The sequence below is a fragment of the Psammomys obesus genome, unplaced genomic scaffold (assembly GCF_907164565.1).
Source record: "Psammomys obesus unplaced genomic scaffold, mPsaObe1.curated_primary_1811, whole genome shotgun sequence".
In the NCBI taxonomy this organism is placed as follows: Eukaryota; Metazoa; Chordata; class Mammalia; order Rodentia; family Muridae; genus Psammomys; species Psammomys obesus.
Genome location: NW_026596034.1, coordinates 29,329,881 through 29,348,883, shown reverse-complemented (window position 1 = coordinate 29,348,883; position 19,003 = coordinate 29,329,881). Strand labels below are relative to the sequence as shown.

At 42.2% G+C, this 19,003-nt stretch overlaps 1 protein-coding gene across 1 annotated transcript in view; it reads left to right on the top strand.

The window, feature by feature from the left end:
- Adamts18 (ADAM metallopeptidase with thrombospondin type 1 motif 18) overlaps positions 1–19,003 on the top strand; it is a 151,514-nt gene that overhangs the window by 64,764 nt on the left and 67,747 nt on the right. The window contains exons 4-10 of the mRNA XM_055621629.1: positions 1,870–2,152; positions 4,221–4,414; positions 4,672–4,755; positions 6,664–6,823; positions 8,812–8,917; positions 13,165–13,302; positions 15,800–15,953. Of these exons, the coding sequence (XP_055477604.1) occupies positions 1,870–2,152; positions 4,221–4,414; positions 4,672–4,755; positions 6,664–6,823; positions 8,812–8,917; positions 13,165–13,302; positions 15,800–15,953 (1,119 nt within the window). The remainder of the gene's footprint in view (positions 1–1,869; positions 2,153–4,220; positions 4,415–4,671; positions 4,756–6,663; positions 6,824–8,811; positions 8,918–13,164; positions 13,303–15,799; positions 15,954–19,003) is intronic.

Genomic DNA, 19,003 nt, shown 5'->3' with positions numbered 1-19,003 from the left:
TGACTTCATCATGCAGGATGCAGGGGATACAAATCACCCGGCAGTCATAATAAGAAATTCAAATCCAGATTCAAATGGTCTGTGAGACCGTAAGAATTGTCTCTATTAACAGGTTATAAAGTGATGGTTCTCAACCTGCGGGTCATGGGGGCCCAGTAACCCTTTCACAGGGGTCACCTGAGACCACCAGAAAACACAGATATTCACATTGCGATTTATAACAGTAGCAAAATTAGAACCATGAAGTAGCAATGAGAATACTTCTATGGTTAGGGGGTCACCACAGCATAAAGAACTGTATTAAAGGGGCAGAGCATTAGGAAGGTTGAGAACCACTGCCCTATGGCAAGGCTGAAGCTGCAGGTTCATTTGCCACGTTCCTTGGGTACCCTGGGTACGAGCCAGAGGAGAGGATAGCCTGTGCTGCAGGCCAAGGGCAAGCCGCGACCACGCTTGGCACAGCAGTGCTTGTATTGCGGGATGAGCCTGGAAGGGAGAATTGTGACCGTGGGTTCACTGGCGTCCCTTCTTAATTCACTCTTCATGACAGTCAGCTCATCGGAGCCCCTAGACCTCCGCATAGAGGCGATTGCATGTTGCTTCCTCTCTCGCTGTTTTAACACGTATGAAGTCAATACTTAGTGCAAGCCATGGACTGCTTTTCTATTCACGGCTCCATCTACGCCTCATCAGTGTCTAGCAGTCAAAGCTGTTCAAGAGGAACATCCCTTAGCTCAGCCTTTCAGAAATTTAACGTTGTCAGTCTAGAAGAGAGGTTCTCAACCTGTGGGTTGTAACCCCTTTGGGGCTTGAAAACACAGATATTTACATCGTGATTCATGACAGCAGCAAAATTTACAACTATGAAGTAGCAATGGCTGTAACTTATGGTTGGGGCTCTCCACAATGTGGGGGACTGTGTTAAAGGTCACAACCTTAGGAAGGTTGAGAACCACTGGGGTAGGGGCCGGAGCGATGGCTCAGTGGGTAAGAATGCTTGCTCTGGAAGCATGAGGATCAGAGTTCAAATCCCAGCAGCCACGTAACGATCTGGGAATGGCTTTGTGAACCTGTACTCTCGGCACTGTGAGGGTGGAGACAGGAGGATTTCTGGGGCTTACTGGCCACAAGCCTCGCTCCAAGTTCAGTAAGAGAAAGAGACCCCCCTCTCAAAGGAATATGGGAGAGTGGGAGAGCAAGACACCCAACATCCTCCTACATTGGTCTTCACATGCATGCATGGAGTGTACACACATAAAACACACACGTACGCACATGGACACACATCACATGTATGCCCACAAATAAATCAATAAAAGCATAAAATACCGGCAGTCTACCCAGACAGCCTAAGGGAGGCATGCCAGTAGCGTGTGTAAAGCCCTGTATTTGAACCCTTTACTACCCTAACATACACTTCAAATTAACATTGATTTAGGAGGGAGAAAGCCAGGCCAGCCTACTTGTCCCCTTTGTAAAACCGGAGCTATAAAAGCAGCATGTAATACTGCAGATGAAAGTGACCTGGCAGGGCCAGTAAGATGGTTTAGCAGGTGCAGGTGCTTGCCACCAAGCCTGATGACATGAGTTCAATTCCAGGGACCTGTGTGGCAAAAGGAGAGAACTGCCTACTACAAATTATCCTCTGACCTCCACATATACAGATGTGCGCGTGCGCGTGCGCGCGCGCACACACACACACACAAATACAACACACGCACACACACAATTTTAAAACGCATTTTAATACCAAGCATTTTGCACAGTGTCTAGTCACAGGAAGTAATCAATGCAAAGACGCCCAGAATCAACCCAGGAAAAGGCAACGCATGGAGTCATGAGTGTGCTCTTTGTGTTTGGCTTTTTTAGTCAGGTCTGATAAGGACACGAGACAATGAATTCCTCATCTCACCGCTACCTCAGCTGCTGGCCCAGGAACACAACTACAGCTCGCCTGCAGGCCACCATCCTCACGTCCTGTACAAAAGGACAGCAGAGAAGAGGGTCCAGCGGTACCAAGACTACCCTGGCTCCCACCGGACTTTTCCTGGTCACCCCCCAAGTCACACTCCCCCTGCTTCCCAGAGCCAAGAGACAGAGTACCGCCATCGAAGGTGGCAAAAGCAGCATTTTTGTGGACGACGCAAGAAATGTATGTAAGGAGACTTTCCTTGTCCTGGTTTGAAGAGGGCCTCGACGGGTAGTCTTGGGGGCAGCTGGGTTCGCTGATGTGGCAGGTCGAGGCTGCACTGAGCTTGTTCTCGGATGCGGCGTTGCAGAAGGACTGGTAGACCCCGTGCTGAAGGAGCGGCCGTCCTAACTTCAACTCAGAAAGATATAGATATGGGTCCTTTTTTGGCCTTTTTAGCATCTCCCAGTTTTAACCAAAGGTCCCAATCTTAGGGAGAGTTCCCAGCTTCTTTTATGGTCAAAAAGAAAAAAAATAAATTCACAGATGAGTGTTCTTCTAGAGACCCAAAGAAAAGATGACTCAGGATACCTCTCAGGAATGTTGGCTCCTGAAGGGGAGCTGGAAGTGAGCAGGGGAAATCTTGGGCATGCCCCATAAGCCAGTGGCAGATACCTATACCAGTGCTTAGAAGGAGGAAGTAGAAGACTTACGAGGTCAAAGCCAGCTTGACCTGTATAACAAGCCCCTGTTTCAACAAATAACACTGTGCTTCCTTTCCCCACTACCGCTGGGATCAAGTCCAGGGCCTTAACGTATGTTCACTAAAGCTCTGGACCAGCCAAGCTGTGTTTCCAGTCTCCTTTGCTCTTTTTTGTAGACCATCAAGGTCCAGTAGGTAAGAACCAAAAAGTTTGCATTTCCAAACAGCTGTGTTCAAAACTAGTTTCAGGAAGATACAGTGGTGTAGACTTGTATTCCAAGAGCTTGAGAGCTGAAGGCAAGAGGATCAGAAGTTTCAAGCCATCCTTGTAGGGAGGGGATTTAAGCCCTGTCTGGGCTACGTGAAATTCTGCCATCAAAAGAAATATATCGGAAGTAAGTGCTGAGGAGATGGCTCAGTGGGATGGGCCACTTGCTGCACAGGTGTAAGAGCCAGGGGTCAGATCCCCAGGACCCATGTAAATGCCAGGGTCTCCTCCTCACAAACACCCAGTAACCTCTGCGGCATTGGGAAGGTAGAAATGGGATCCACTGGGAAATGGCAACTAGACTAGCTGAGCTGACAAGGTCTGGGTTCAACTGAGAGACCCTGCTTCCACGTGTAAGATGGAGGTTGATGGAGGAAGACATACCCATTGTGAGCCTCTGGCTTCCACATCCATGTACACACACACACACAAGTACACACACACACACACACACAGAGGTACAAACACACCACACACTCATTCATTAACATCTGTTAACAAAAACCCCAAATGATAAGTTTAAAAACAAATTACTTTCGGTAGCATTTTATCTAACTCACAACATATAAAATATTATCTCAAATTAAAACCAAAGTAGCAGACTGCTAATGAGGGATTTCATATTGTATTCTGAAAAGATATGTACTTAATTAACTCTATGACTTAGTGTCAATTCCAATAACAAAATTTCCATTGGAGGTACTTAATTTGTGTATAGATTTCCTACGATTCAATGCTGAAATGATAGATTTTTGACACTCCATTGTTTCAAAGTTGTTTTCATTTTTCAGTGACCAAGTTAAATATTAATTTTTTTTTATGTGATGAAGAATTTGATCCTTATATTCACCAGCCACATTCCACTTATTTGGTAGCCGCAAATGGCAACCAGGCCCCACACTGCTCAGCACAGACAGGTGAGGGCTCCTCGCACAAACAGGAGCTGGCATGGTTGGTTACATAAGATAGTGTTTCTGACATTTTCCTTGGCTGCTGGTATTACCGAGTCAATGTATTTCATTAAGGAATAAAAATGAGATTTTTTTTTCTCTTTTCTTCATCGACATTTGCTGGCCTGCTTTGTCTGCAGCTTGTTTTCTTTTACTTATCTCTGAGCACATTTAATATTTCTGAATCTACCAATCTTTCCGCCTGTCCACCAGCCAACCCATCTACACATCTAAGCATCTGTTGAATACATCTCAGGAGCAAAGCCCTGGCAAAGCAGATGACAACAGTGACACCCAGCATCACCTCCTCGTTTTCTCATCTCTCTCAGCCTATGTCACCCAGATTTCTTCAGCTGATCTTCCTTCCAAATGCTCTTCTGTCCACCACAGATGCTCCCAAGCCTCCTGCAGACAACACCTATCTACGCTTTGACGAATATGGGGGCACGGGACGGCCCAGAAGATCAGCTGGAAAGTCACAAAAGGGTCTCAATGTGGAAACACTTGTAGTGGCAGATGCAAAGATGGTAGAGAAGCATAGCAAGGATGACATCACCACGTACATTCTTACTGTCATGAACATGGTAAGGGGCATTGTCAGGTTCCTTCCTTCTTGATAACCCCCAGACATAGAATTCCTTGTGTGGGGATTCTATACGCTTAGCCACAATTTTTTTTTTTGGAACAATTTGAATTTTGAGAAAAAAAAAAAAAAAGCCCTTTTGTTGAAACATGCATCTGGTAAAATTAAAGCCTACACCCTTATCAATATGTCCGATTGATTCTTTGTATGCAGGATTGTGTCCTGAAAAGATTTATGTGTTTTTAATTATCCCAACAGGTTTCTAGCTTGTTCAAAGATGGGACGATTGGAAGTGACATAAACATTGTGGTTGTGAGCCTAATTCTTTTGGAAGAGGAACCCGTAAGTGGCAAGCTATTTATTCATTTGTTCTGCTGTGGAGGATGCATTTATTGGATACCTACTTATATTAATGCATGAACTGGTCATTTGAATCTCATATTTGAAAGAATGCCAACCGGACTGGAGAGATGGCTTGGATGTTAAGAGCACTGTCTGCTTCTCCAGAGGTCCTGAGTTTAATTCCCAGCAATCATATGATGGCTTATAATCATCTATAATGAGATCTGGTGCCCTCTTCTGGTGTGCAAACATATATGTGGCCAGAACACTGTATATATAGTAAATAAATAAATCTTAAAAAAAAGAAAACAAAACAAGTATGCTAACCATCTATTAGGGAAAGTGCAGTCTAATAGTGATATGTAATCCAATCATTGAGCTAAATCATCACAAAACAATCCTTCATATATTAATCTAGATAATATAGTCATAGTTATATAAACAGTTAATGTGAATATTAAATACATATATAACATTGTTAGAATACAAAGTGTAAATACTCTGTATAAATATGTAGTTCTTATAATGAAGGTGAATTTGCTCATAGATTTTAGGGCTCCTTGGACTTTAGAGCTCAGATATGCTAACTAATGCAAAGGTGGATACATAAGTATATTTTGAGAATTTACCAGAAGAAATCCATCATAACATTCTTGTAGTAAATCTATGGTCGTCCAAGCACCAACTCAGGAATGACAAAGAATAAACAAGGAGCCTTAAGCTTCCTTGAATTGATTATGGTGAGGTGCATAACACAGGAATTGGGCAAATTGCAAAAACAGAACATATAATAATGTGTTAAATTGCATGGTGCTCCCTGCTCTGTAGTGTTTTGATCTGTAAGCTGTATTTTTCTCTATGATCTCACCAATCAGACAGATGATTTTTCAAAGCCCCTGAGGCTTTTCCTCTTCAACTCTAACCCCAGTAAAGAATGTGAAAAGCAGAGTCAGGGACAAGAAAAAGAAAATGGATCTAATTGCCCAGGTGTGTAGAGTTGCAGAGGTTTCAGCTTTGTGACATTATCCTGGAATTTTAGAAAGGTATTGTGCGTGTTGTTTGGAGCACACCTGGGCTTTGGTGAACCACTTACACACTGCTTAAGGATACTGAAACCTGAAGCACCCTGATTCACTGACAGAATTATCATCTAAAGCATTTGACTTGACCCAACTCAGTGGTTTAGCCTCATCAAACGCTTTGACAAGATTGTTTTAAGGATAGTTTCTGTCTTACTTCTCTGCTCCAATGTAATGTATGTGTGTTTTGCCTGCATGTATATGTACGTGCATTATGGGCGTACCTGGTTCCCCACAGAGGCAAGGAGAGTGCTGGATCCTCCAGAATGGGAGTTATAGAGTTATAAAGTTGTAGACTTAGACAGCTGTGGGTTGTCGTGTCATGCTAGGAATTGACCATGGGTCCCCAGGAAAAGCAGCCAGTGCTCCTGATCTTTGGACCATCACTCCAGCCCTAATCTCTTACTCTTTAGAGCCTAGGAAATAGTTCGCCATTCTGTAAACTCACATTTGTGTTGTTGATTGCTTGGGACCCGTTAAGTACCAAACTTCACAGAGAAGGAAACTATAGATGCTGTCTTTGTTATATTTTATTGAAAAACTATTGAACTTTAATACAAATAAATTTACCAAAAATTTAACAATTTTATCAAAAACATATATTTAGAAAGTACATATTGAAAATTAAAGCTTCTCCTAAAATTTATATTAACCTAAATTAGATTTTTTTTTATTTTTTTATTTTTTTGTAGAGCTTGGCTCAATGGTTTTTTTCCTACCAATAATTTCCCATAGAAACATGATGCATCTGCCTCCACAGCCGCAATGATTCTACTTTCTCTGCTCTAGCAAAATCATCAGGCTCTAATTTCTGTACTTTTCCCATTAGGAAGGCTTGCTGATCAATCACCATGCAGACCAGTCTCTAAATAGCTTCTGTCAATGGCAATCTGCCCTCGTGGGAAAGAATGGCAAGAGGCATGACCATGCCATCCTCCTCACAGGATTTGACATTTGTTCCTGGAAGAATGAGCCATGTGACACACTAGGTATGCCATACCTAGCTCTCTCATGAACACCTGTCAGCTGGAAGGACAGGGTGAAAACGTTCTGATGGGTGTGTGGCCCTTTTGCATCCTGTCAAAGGGACTTGATATACTCATGTGTCACTTACTTGATATACTCATGTGTCACATGCCGAGAACTGTGTCATTAGGTAATGACGTTTCTGTGTGACTATCTTATGGCATACTCATAGAATCTGAGATGGCTGTGACATCACTAGATACCATTTTCCTATGACACCACTGTTGTATAAACACCCTACTGTTGTCTGAGGTCATTATGTGGCAGGTGACTGTATTTAAGTCGGTAAATTATGGAGTAGCTTCCTTCTTCCAAGGTGAACATGTTCTGCTTCACTGGATTCACTGTGGTATGGAGAGTCTGTAGAACAATCAATTGGTATTTTTTCTTTATTGTTCAATTGATGATCAGTGAAGCAAAAAGCAGTCATTTGACTGAACATGGTTTCAGTCATTCTATAGGCACCATGACCACATAGCTGGGAAGCCAAGGAAAAACTGTTGAATGTCATCACACCTCACCGTGTCACTGATCATCAGGGCCTTCTTGAGCAAGCTCCTTTACTTCTTTAGCAAGCTCTTTGACTCCTTCTTTACAAGCTCCCATTTTACTTTTTACAGGACACCCAGCATAAGAACAGTATCTTTTACATGCTTGCTGTATTTCCAAGTAGATTCAATTGCCCATAGTAGGAGCTGAACCTTTTGTTTGGAACGAATTGGGTTATTTACATCAAGGTTTGCAAACCTTTGCTCTAGAGGGTTCTACAGTAAATATGCAGTGTTCTTCAGAGTGTTGACTGCTCACAGCAGCTATGTTAGTGAGAGAACAGTTGCAGACGGTGTGTAAACCAATGAGTGAAGCTTTGTCTAATGAAGTTACCCTGGGGAGACAACCGCAGACAGAAGTATAAACAAAGGCTGGGAAACAGCAAGTATGCCACCAGGAATCAATCCTTGATCTGCGCCACAGGTCACTCTCTTTCAGGAGGATATAGTGCGAGCTTAAACATCCACATATGCCTTGTGAATATCCAAGCCTAGGACAGTGCTGACCAAAGCAAGTTGATTCAATTTCCTGAGCCTCAGATTATAAAATTTATATACACATTACAAGTACAGTACAATATATAGTGTTTAGAAAATACCATGTATTAGAAAACACAGGACTTTCAAATATTCAGGCTCTTTAGGGAGGACAGGGAACAAGGCTTGAAGCAGTCAGCTAGACACCTAGAGACCACGTCAGTTTCACTGTGAGTCACACATTAACTACAACCCTCCCCTTACCTAGCATCTCTATGACTTCTATCACCTAACTTAGAGTCCTGCTTCCTTACCTCTGTCATGCAGCACAAGTAACATGCTAAGTGATGATGTCACCCATGACATACATGTGTGCCAGGCTGAGTTTATGGCTTAGCATTGAGGCAGACATAGCGAATTTACACGTATGTATTTAACCCTACATGGCCACAGAACCTTGTTATGATGGACATTAGCTCTCAAAGCTGGAAAGAAAGACATCCAGGTGTGACAAAGTTGATCAAGATAGAACCAAGGAATGATGGGAATAATTGTAGAACTGTTTTTGCAAAGAGGTAACTTTGGAAAATGAGGACACTTACCAGATTGTGAATGGGAGAAAAGTGAATTTGATATATACTTATTCCCTGGGCATGTTTATGTTTCTTGCTTCAGAGAAAGGTCAGGAAAGAATCAGAAAGTATATCCCATACTTAGACAGAAATGACACTCTTAAGTTAACATTGTGCATTGGTATAGCTGTCATTATATCAATTTCTCCGACTCTAACAATAAATTTAGATAAGTCATATAAATTTCTGTGACAATAAATATTCTTCAGCAAAAAACCCTAAATGTACTAATCCACTAAACTATGTATGTGTATACCCAATTAGTGTTAATATTTGACATTCATCTTTCAATAGGATTTGCTCCTATCAGTGGGATGTGCAGTAAGTACCGAAGCTGTACCATCAATGAAGACACAGGACTTGGCCTGGCCTTCACCATTGCACATGAGTCAGGGCACAAGTGAGTGGCTTCTCAATTCACTACTAGCTATGGAAACTGGCCAAGTCATCCTTTGTCCTTTCTCCAAGGATTATTATTTATATAAATCAAATTCATGGGACTTATCTTGTATAAAGCCTTAAACTGTGGACTCCAAAAAAAAATGGTTGAGGTGTTGGTAGAAGGCTCAGTTGCTAAACTATTTGCCACACAAGCCTAAGGAGACGAGTTTGATCCAAAGAACACACATGAAGAAAAAGCCAAGTATGGTGGTACATGCTTGTAGTCAAGGAGTCTTGGTTACTGTTCTGTTTCTGTGAAGAAACACCATGACCAAAGCAACTCATAAAGGAAAACATTTCAGAGGCTTAGTCCATGATTAACATGAAAGGGAGAGTTGAAACAGAGAAGCATGGCCCAGGAGCAGGAACTGAAAGTTTAGATTCTGTTTGGTGGTCAAGAGCCAGAGAGAGAGCAAGTCTGGGCTTGGTATAGGCTTTTGAAACCTCAGAGCCCAGTGGTATACCTCCTCTAACAAGATCATATCTCTTAATCCTTCTCAAATAGTTCCACCAACTTGGGACCAAACATTCAAATACATAAGCTTATGGGGACTTATTCAAACCACCACAGCCAGCAATATGGAGACAGCTCCCTAACCCTAATCCTAACTCTAATCCTAACCCTAATCTTAATGCTAACCCTAACCAGTATCTCCCTGGCAATGACTGATTAGACATCCTACTCTACTCATAAAATTTTAGGACAGTGAGAGACACTGTGAACAGTACCTAAAGAATGCTACCCAAGGTTGTCCTCTGACCTCCATCATATGTGCAAACACAGACACACAAACACACACACACACCCACAAAGTTCAATAAGGACTGGTCATTGAGACCTGTCTTTTCACATCCTATGTTACATCACTTAAAGTTTCGTGTTTGCAAATGAAATGCACATTACTTACCTGATTCTCATCTAGGTCTTCATTTTCTTTTCGGTTTTGCTTTGGTGAAGTCACTATAGATCCATTTTATTTCTCCCCCTTTGATTTTAACTTTTGGCGTGTGGCAACAATCTCTCAGTATATTTCTCTGGCTGGCCTTGAGCTTGTGACCCTCCTGCCTCAGCCTTCCAAGGAGTAGGATTACAAGCCTACACCAGCTCACCTGTAGAACAGCTCAAGGGGTGATTCCTTGTACTAATCATGCTAACGTGTAAACCCCACCCCCTTGTGCAATGATACACTAAATTTCGATTTCAAACTACTGGGCTATGATAATTTTAGCACTCTTGCTTACAGATAAAACTTGTCTAAATCCAAAATCTAACACTTAATTAAAGGAAACAAGACATAGTCTTCAGGTAGGATGGGAGAGCGGTATCAGAGGCAAGAGAAGCAAGGGTGTTGGGACTGGGCTATAGCTTAGTAAAACAAGCTTGAGGCTCTGAGTTGGACCCCCAGGTGTGGGAGTATGCTGGTAATCTAAGGGCTGAGGGAGACAGAAGCAGAGGTGAAAAGATCCTCCAGGCTGCCCAGCCTAGGCTAATTCTTGAGTTCTAGGCCAATGAGAGGGATCCCCATCTCCTCAAAAACAAAGGTGGATAGCACCTGAGGAGCCATCCCAGAGCTGCACTTCTGGGATTCGAGGAATGTGTGTGCAAGTATGTGTCCACACACATGGGCACACACAATGAACAGACGTGAGACACATTCTCAAGATCAGATCTTGGCATGTGGCCTTTTTGGCATGAAGTTGGGGAAGCAGATAGTTGCTGAGATTTGGGAGGACTTTCAAAATGAGCTGAAAAAAAAAAAGTATCTCCCAAAAGGCTACTAAATTAAAGTAGCAAAAATTTTTGAAAATGCAAAAAAATTGAAACTCAAAACTAAATTCAAATTGAGTTTTCTTTTGCTACCCCCCAAAAAAAATTCTAATGAGGCTCTAATTAAGCAGCTTTCCCTTCTTTAACAATGGCTTTCCTCTCTCTGCACCTCATCGTCCGTTTTGAAATTCTTGTTTTTTAGTCACAGGCTTTAGTGTATTTAGAAAGAATGTCTCCCAAACAAATTCCCTCAGCTCCCTGCTTAGGCATAAAGAAAAAAAATTGGCAAAGCTGAGAATGCAGACATGCTTTCGCCTAATGTCTTTTGAGATTAATATATAAGCTTTTGTGAACAGCCACCTCTAAATCCAAGGAAGTTCATCAATAACTATCCAGTACACAGCCACCCTCCACTTGCTTGATAAATTAAAAAAGAACGCCAGCAAAAAAATGGCTATATTGTAGGCAAAATTCTGTATATGGATATAACACCCTCATTTGTTAGAGCTACCTTCCAAAGGTAACAATATAATGGTATTACATTTCCTCTATAGGAACCGTACCTGCTTATATATATATATATGCACTCATCTCTCTCTCTCTCTCTCTCTCTCTCTCTCTCTCTCTCTCTCCACTTTACATCCCAATCTCCTCTCTTTCTGGTCCCACTTTCCTTCCCTCTTCATCCTACCCCCCTTCTCTACTCTTCATAAAAGGGGACCCCTACAACAACACACCCCAGCATATCAAGTTGTATCAAGACTGAGAGCATCCTCTTTAGGGGAAGTGAGTCCATGTCAGGGACAGCCCCTGCTCCCCTTACTAGGGAACTCACATGAAGCCTGACCTGCCCATCCAATACATCTGTGTAGGGGGCTAGGTCCAGTCCATTCATGGTCCTTGGTTGGTGCTTCAGCCTCACCAAGCCCCCCTGGGCCCTGGTTAGTTGGTTCTATTGGTCTTCTTGTGGAGTTCCTGTCCCCTCCAGGTCCTGCTATCCTTCCAACCCCCACCCCTCACATTTACACAAGATTTTCTGAGCTCGACCCAATGTTTGACTGTGAGTCTTAGCACCCATTTTGATCTGCTGCTGGGTGGAGTCTTTTAGAGGACCAACCTGAGACCCACCTCATGGGAGAGAGCCAACCCTGACACTATCATTAATACTCTACAATGCTGGCAGACAGGAGCCTCGTATAACAAAGCCCTCCTAAGAGGCAGATTTTATTTCTTTAAATGATCAGATTAAGAACAACTTAAACTCATTATAAATTCATATAAATAATTTCTCTGTCCATTGCCTCTCTGGAAAGAAAAGAATCACAAAATAAGCTTTGTTTCTTGAGGTTTTTTTTTCCAAAGGTGGCCACAGAAGCACTTTGTACCACTTCTTAAGACCACATGAGCTGGCATGTCTGCTCTGTATGCTGAGAGACGGGAGATCGTTTAGGAGAGGTGTGCATGATGGTTAGGGGATTTCAAACCAGTCCCATGGTTACAGGCAGTTGTGGGCCGCCTGATGATGAGGGTGCTGAGAACCAGATGTGAGTCCTTTGGAAGAGCAATGAGTGCCCATAAACATGAGGCGTCTTTCCAGCCCACCACATAATACATTTAAAAGAAATCCATCATGCTTATTTTCTGCAAAGGAATTATTCTAAGGCATAGAAGAAATGGTGTTCAGAAATCATTTACAGTTTTTATCATTACTCTGTAAAGATCTTTATTCTTATAAGGGGGTGCAATTAAAATCTGAATTAGTGAGTTTAGCTAATCGGTTGATCGTCTCTAGAGGGAAGATTTACACGGCATTAGTTTATTAATAAATATCAATAAAGGATTTATGAATACGTTTTCTCTGTGCCTACCTCCTCCTTACTCTGAACTTCTGTACCATAGCTCCAGGATTGGTGACAGGAAAAGAAATCAGCTATTTCTAATTTTTGAAATTAGCCACCTAAGCTTTAACTTAGTTTAGGATATTTTTAACATTTATTATTTTATTTTATTTTGTGTGAGTGTGTGCATGCATGCCTGGGTACATGGGTGTGTGTCACTTGTAGGAGTCAGTTTTTTCCTCCCATCATGTGTGTTCCAGGGATTGAACTCAAGCAGTCTAGTTTGGCCATAAGTGTCTTTAGCTGCTGAGCCATCTTCCTGGCCTAACCTTAAGAAATCTTGACCAAGACTTTGTAGCCTTCACAAATATAGCAGATAGATTATTTGGTTTTGGGGCCAATAAATAAATAACAAAGTCTCTAGTGTTCTTCCAGTTTTTCTGCAGAAATTTTACAGCAGTTTATAGTCATAGTAGGTCATCTTTGTCATCGACTGCTGTCTCCCAGCTGGCTCTGCTGAGTGTCAGTGAGTTGCTCAAATATTTCTCATTGTAACTTGAAACATGAGTTCACGGCAGGCGGTTTCCCGTTCTGTTTCAGCTTTGGCATGGTTCATGATGGTGAAGGCAACCCCTGCAGGAAGGCAGAAGGTAACATCATGTCGCCCACGCTGACTGGAAACAACGGGGTGTTTTCATGGTCTTCCTGCAGCCGACAGTATCTGAAGAAATTCCTCAGGTAAGACAGATGAAGTCCTGGGGTTTGTGCCCAGCTCTGTAGCAGTATTCGGTGGGTGTGGATACAAATATTTAAGCCAGGGGGTAGGTATTGCGATAGGAAGGCTGAGACAGAATGACTGAAAGGTAATGGTCTACCTGGGCTACAACGTAAGTTCAAGGCCAACCTGAAAACCTAAAAAGGAGGTGTGCAGGTGGAGCTCATCAGCAAAGTGCTTGCCTCGCATACATAAAGCGCCAGGTTTAACCTCTAGTAACACAAAACGAAATGCAAACAGCAGCAAATACTCCATAGAAATGTCTTGTGGTATGTCGATGAAGAGAAAGACTGAAAGTTCCTGTCAGGATGATAATTGTAATGATGCGATAGTTGAAAATCTGCTGAGGACATACTACTGTGCTAGATTTCCTCCACATACCACTGTACTGGGATGGCAAGGTGGCACAGAAGGCAAATGTACCTGCTATCAAGCCTGACTCCCCGAATGCCATCCTGGGGGCTTCCACGGTGGAAAGAGAGAACTCACTTCTGCAAGTCATCCTCTTACCTGCCCATTCACATTGTGGCATTCAAGGGCTTGCCCATGTGCAAACACATACACGTAGGTGTATACGAGTTAAAATATAACTTTAGAAGTTAAAAGATACATGTTACTTTTTCCTCTCAGCCGTCTTATTTCAGTCTCCACTGTAGAGCTAAGGAAACTGAGTCTCTGAGAGGCCAGTCGTGAGCTGTCATGCTGCAGAGGCAAGACTCACACTTAGATCCATTCTGACCCCAAGACCTAAAACTCATAGCATCTGTTTTTAACCTCTGGAACTCCTAGATAAATAGCCCTTTTTTTGTGTGTGACTATTCTAATCTAACCTGACAGCATGTAGGACTCAGGAGAGCCCAGTGTTTGGCTTAACTTTTAAAAATAAACCCAGGGCTGGAGAGATGGCTCAGCAATTAAAGAGTGCCCTACTGCTTTTGCAGAGGACCTAAGTTTGGTTTCCAGCACCCATGTTGGGCAGCTCACAGACGCCTGTAGCTCCAGTTCTAGTGAAGTTTCATGGCAAATCAGTGTTCCTGATATGTTCATACCTATGTCACCATATGTTAGCTGGAAATGTTCATAGAATTCTCTAGGTGCATCAACAAGGAAGATTAAATGTGAGCAATATAGCTGACTGATGCCCAAAACATAGTTTAAAAAAAAACCTAATAGATAAGTTGCTAATTGATTATAAGCCACATCCCCATATATTTTCATATTAATTTTAGATTCACTGTTTGGGGATTGACATCGTCTTTTCTACTTCATGTAAGGACAGAATCAATAAATATGATGCATCAAGATTCCCTCTGTGTAGATTAAATTTCCATCATGACATTGCTGCAGTTCAGGGCTTTGGGTGGTAATGACAGCTATAGCAGCAATTGGCATTACCTCCTGTGCCATGTTAAGCACATTACATTTTCTTGTTTGAGTCATGTGACAACCCTTATGGGAGTCGTAACCATTAAAGAGGTTTACAAGAATTATACAAAGTCATTACAGATACATGGTTGATAGTGCTTCCATGTGTCTGACTCCAAAATTGCCTTTAACATCACACACTAATTAACCTCTTAGTGATGGCATGGTTTGATTATATCAGTAAATTGGGATAGAGATGATTTTCTTAAAAACATTCTTCCCACATTTTCAACATGTCTCACTTGGGCACCCCTCAGGGGAGCTTTTCTGCCTCGTGCCCCTAATTCTAAAGTTTATTCTATGGGGTGCTCTTCTATTTTGCACAGGGTCTCTTGTGTATGCCTTGGATTGCCTTGAAGATCTCATGAAATAAAGAATAACCATAAACCCCTGACCCCTCTGGTTCCACTTCTGAGTTCCAGGATTCTAGGCCTGTAACAGCACATGCTGAACCTCTTGATTCTTTACATATTACTTTATTTTTGTTTGTAAAGTTTTTTTTTTTGGGTGGGGGACAAAGTACATCTTTATCTCTTCTCAGTCCTATCATCTTCAAGAAGCACAGTATCATTTAACACCCCATGAAGAGAGATATCCTCTGTGTCTGACCCATTTGGGGCTTGAATTTCTTAAGCTAATGTTCACCATACAATAGGCTCTCAGTAAAAATAAAAATATCCAGTGTTGTTGGATCAGACTATAGAAGGGAGATTTTACTCATATTTACACTTCCATTTTCTACACAATCCTAATGTGCACTGGTTAGATGGCCAGAACTTGTAGCCCCCTGTTAAACTCTTTATGACTGTATGCATTTCAGCCTTTTAGATGAAACTCACTCTTTGCAATAAAATGTACTTTAAAACACACACACATACACACACACACACACACACACACACACCTCTAAAGACAAGCCTGTTTCTCTAAGCACATTCTATGTTTCTCTGCATGACTGCACTCACAGAGCTGCTTTCTGAAACAAAAAGGTCACAGATGAACAGGGCTGTTAATAAGGATGTGTTATCACTGCAGTACACCACAGGCTGGCTGTCTGGTGGATGAGCCCAAGCAAACGGGACAGTATAAATATCCGGACAAACTCCCAGGACAGATTTATGATGCTGACACACAGTGTAAGTGGCAATTTGGAGCCAAAGCCAAGCTGTGCAGCCTTGGGGTTATGAAGGTATGTTTCCTCGTGATTTCTAACTTGCATTAAGGCTGTGCCATGTGCCTGTGTACCTAACAAAAGAATAAACATTTGGTTTGCCGAGGCCAAAGGTTAGCGTCTGGGTTATCTCTAAAATGTCATTTGTTTGGCATGATAATTAAGTGGTAATTTTCCTGTCAATGAATTATCCAGGCTTATCCCCCATAGACCGTGCATGCCTGGTTTGAATACCAGTTGTCTGTGTCCTTGGAAGAAAATTTCCCCCTTCTCACATGCTTTGTTGTCATTATGTGTATTGAAAGTGATGTGCTTAATATCACCACTACATCAAGAAACACCCTGTGCCCTTGAAAGTGTAAGAAAACCGTTAGAGCAGGCAACTCTCTCTGATACCAGGAAGTTGACTGTCTCTTTAATATTCTTAGCATGGTTTTTGCACTGACTCTTGGAAGCAAGATTACAGCAAAGATAAGTGAGGAAACACAAACTTCTAGGATACAGAAATAAGAGAAACTGTGTTGCACTCTGTCAAAGAAATGCATTCTTGACGGCATTGTAATCCCAACACCAATAAAATGTGCCATAAATTTAAAGCTAGTTTATTCCCCGTGTTCAGTGGAAAATACGGAGTGGGGGAAACAGGGAGGTTAGTAGCTTCCCCCTTCGCTACTTCCACACCTTTCCCCTCCTCTTTTTCCTTGTCCTCCTCCTCCATTGCTGCTTCTCCATCACCACCAGCAGGAACACACATCAGTATCCACACTGCCACCACCACCACCCAGCACTTTCTTCATGACCCTCCGTTCTACAAAAGGCGTTCCTCCGAAAGATTTATTGTACTTGACCTCCATCTTCAAAAACACTTTGAAGTAAAAGTTATTGCTCCCCTTTCACCTACATCCCAGAGAAGGTATCCAGCTTGCCCTCGGCTGCTGAACTTTTACATGATGAAATCTAAACAAAACAAATCACCTACGTGGAAGTCAAGCCTCCCCCTCTCTCTTGTGGTGTCCCAGTTCACCTCAATTAGTCCCTCAGCCTCTGTCTTGACTTGAATGTTATCTCTGTAGTTTTATGCTTTTCAGTAAGATAACTCACCTATAAGATGGGAGTCCATTCTTGAGAAACATTATCCAGGCACAGGCTTGACTTGGAGCTATATAAGTTAACACAATTTGAAAACATTACTATTAAACCTGATATACAGCTGCGTTATTTTAGGCATATCCTTCACAACACAACAATGGGCTTTACATTGGCAACTGTTTATGTATGATAGGTTTAAAACAGTGAGCAAATTTAGAGCTGTTTCAATTTGTCTGCTCAACCACAACATTAGGTGGAATCGCCCATTCACTGTGTGGGGAGAATGCATCTCCTGAGTGTGTCCTTCCTTCACTTCAACCTGAGATTCACTAGCTTTATCAGTCATCAGATATGTGCACCTTGTAAATCCAGAGCTAGTAACAAGTATGGTTTCCTTTGGAAATACAGAGGAGTTCTCGAATGAGTCACATTCCACCGGGATCAGGCCTGTTCTGTGTCAGGCAGTGAGCTGGGTGTTCGTACCTTGACTTAATCATTTTCTGGTGCCACATCATATTTTTAAAAGATGGTATCTCAGCCTTAGTTGACCCTGGAAAGCATAGTGGAGGGAAACGAAAATTCTAAACGAAAAGAACAGAAATAATGAACGGCTCAGAGATGTCTGGGTGTCTGGGAGGGAGCTAGGGGGTCTGGGTTCACAGAGACCATTTAAGATGCCAGTGGATGGTGAAGGTGGCATTGATTGATGGCTCCCGAGCTCAGGCTTGTTTTCCCTGTGCACTAGCTTTTGGTATTATCCTAATCTTGCTCATAACCTGAGTCATGGCCACACCTCTAAAGGTCATATATCATGCCTTGGTGTGCTCTCACACAGACATACACACAGAGAGACGCACAGACACATACACACAGAGAGATTTTCAAAACAACAACAACAACAAAAAAATCTATTTTTTGCATTTGACTTCATGGTCTTTATTGTGCTGTCATCATTTGCTCTTTCTACATTTTCCCTTAAATTTTCATGAACTTCTTTTGCTGTCATTCCTTCTAGAAAGGCAGGAAGTTAAAAGCATGCACACAGGACTGGAGGAATGCCTCAGTGGTTAAGAGAACTTCCTGCTCTTCCAGAGGACTCGAATTCAATTCCCAAACCTACACTGGGCCCCTTATAACTTCCTGCACTCTAGCTCTAAGTGATCTGACAACATCTCTGGACTTTGGGAGGAACTACATGTATATAAAAACACATATACACACACACAGAGAGAGAGAGATTAAAAATAAATACATTTTTTAAACGCTTGTATGTACACATGCACACACTCTCTGCCTTTGGGAGTTAGGCAGACCTGGGGTCTTACTCCAACTTTGCCTAGAATGTTGAATAAATAATTCATCATTCTTTGACCTGAATGTCCACATTTGTAAGGAGAAGGTAATGGTTCCCTGGCTAATTTGTTAGGATTGTTCTCTGGGTATAGTTTTGTCCTTCTACATATGAGAGTTTCCCCTTGATCTCCTCCTTCCAAGTTCAACTTCATTACCATCAGCACACTTGACTTTTTCCTAGAGATAGAGGTGTCTGAGACATTTTTGTTACTTGTGCCCACTCTCCCTCTTCTCCCAGACTCACACATCATTTGCATAGCAAATCATACTGATCTCTGTTCCTTCCCACAGTATTTGTATGGTCAGTTTGAGGACTGAAACATAAGCCATAAAGCAAGGCTGCATATGGAGACAGAGAGGTGGCTTTAGGTGACAGCTGAGGGGCAGCTCATGGGTGCTATACTGATGTTGGTCAGCTCTAGTGAGGGCTTTCCTAACTGTGTTACAATGTGGTTGATGTCCATGGACAGAGAATATATGAAAAAAAAAAATAATCCCACTGCAAGTGTTAAGCCAGACAGACAGAAAGCAGAGCCAGGCACAGGATTTTATAGTGCCTTCACTCATGCAAGAACTAACTAGGATCACAGGAGAAATTCCTTAATCCCTGTGTGGGATTATTTCTT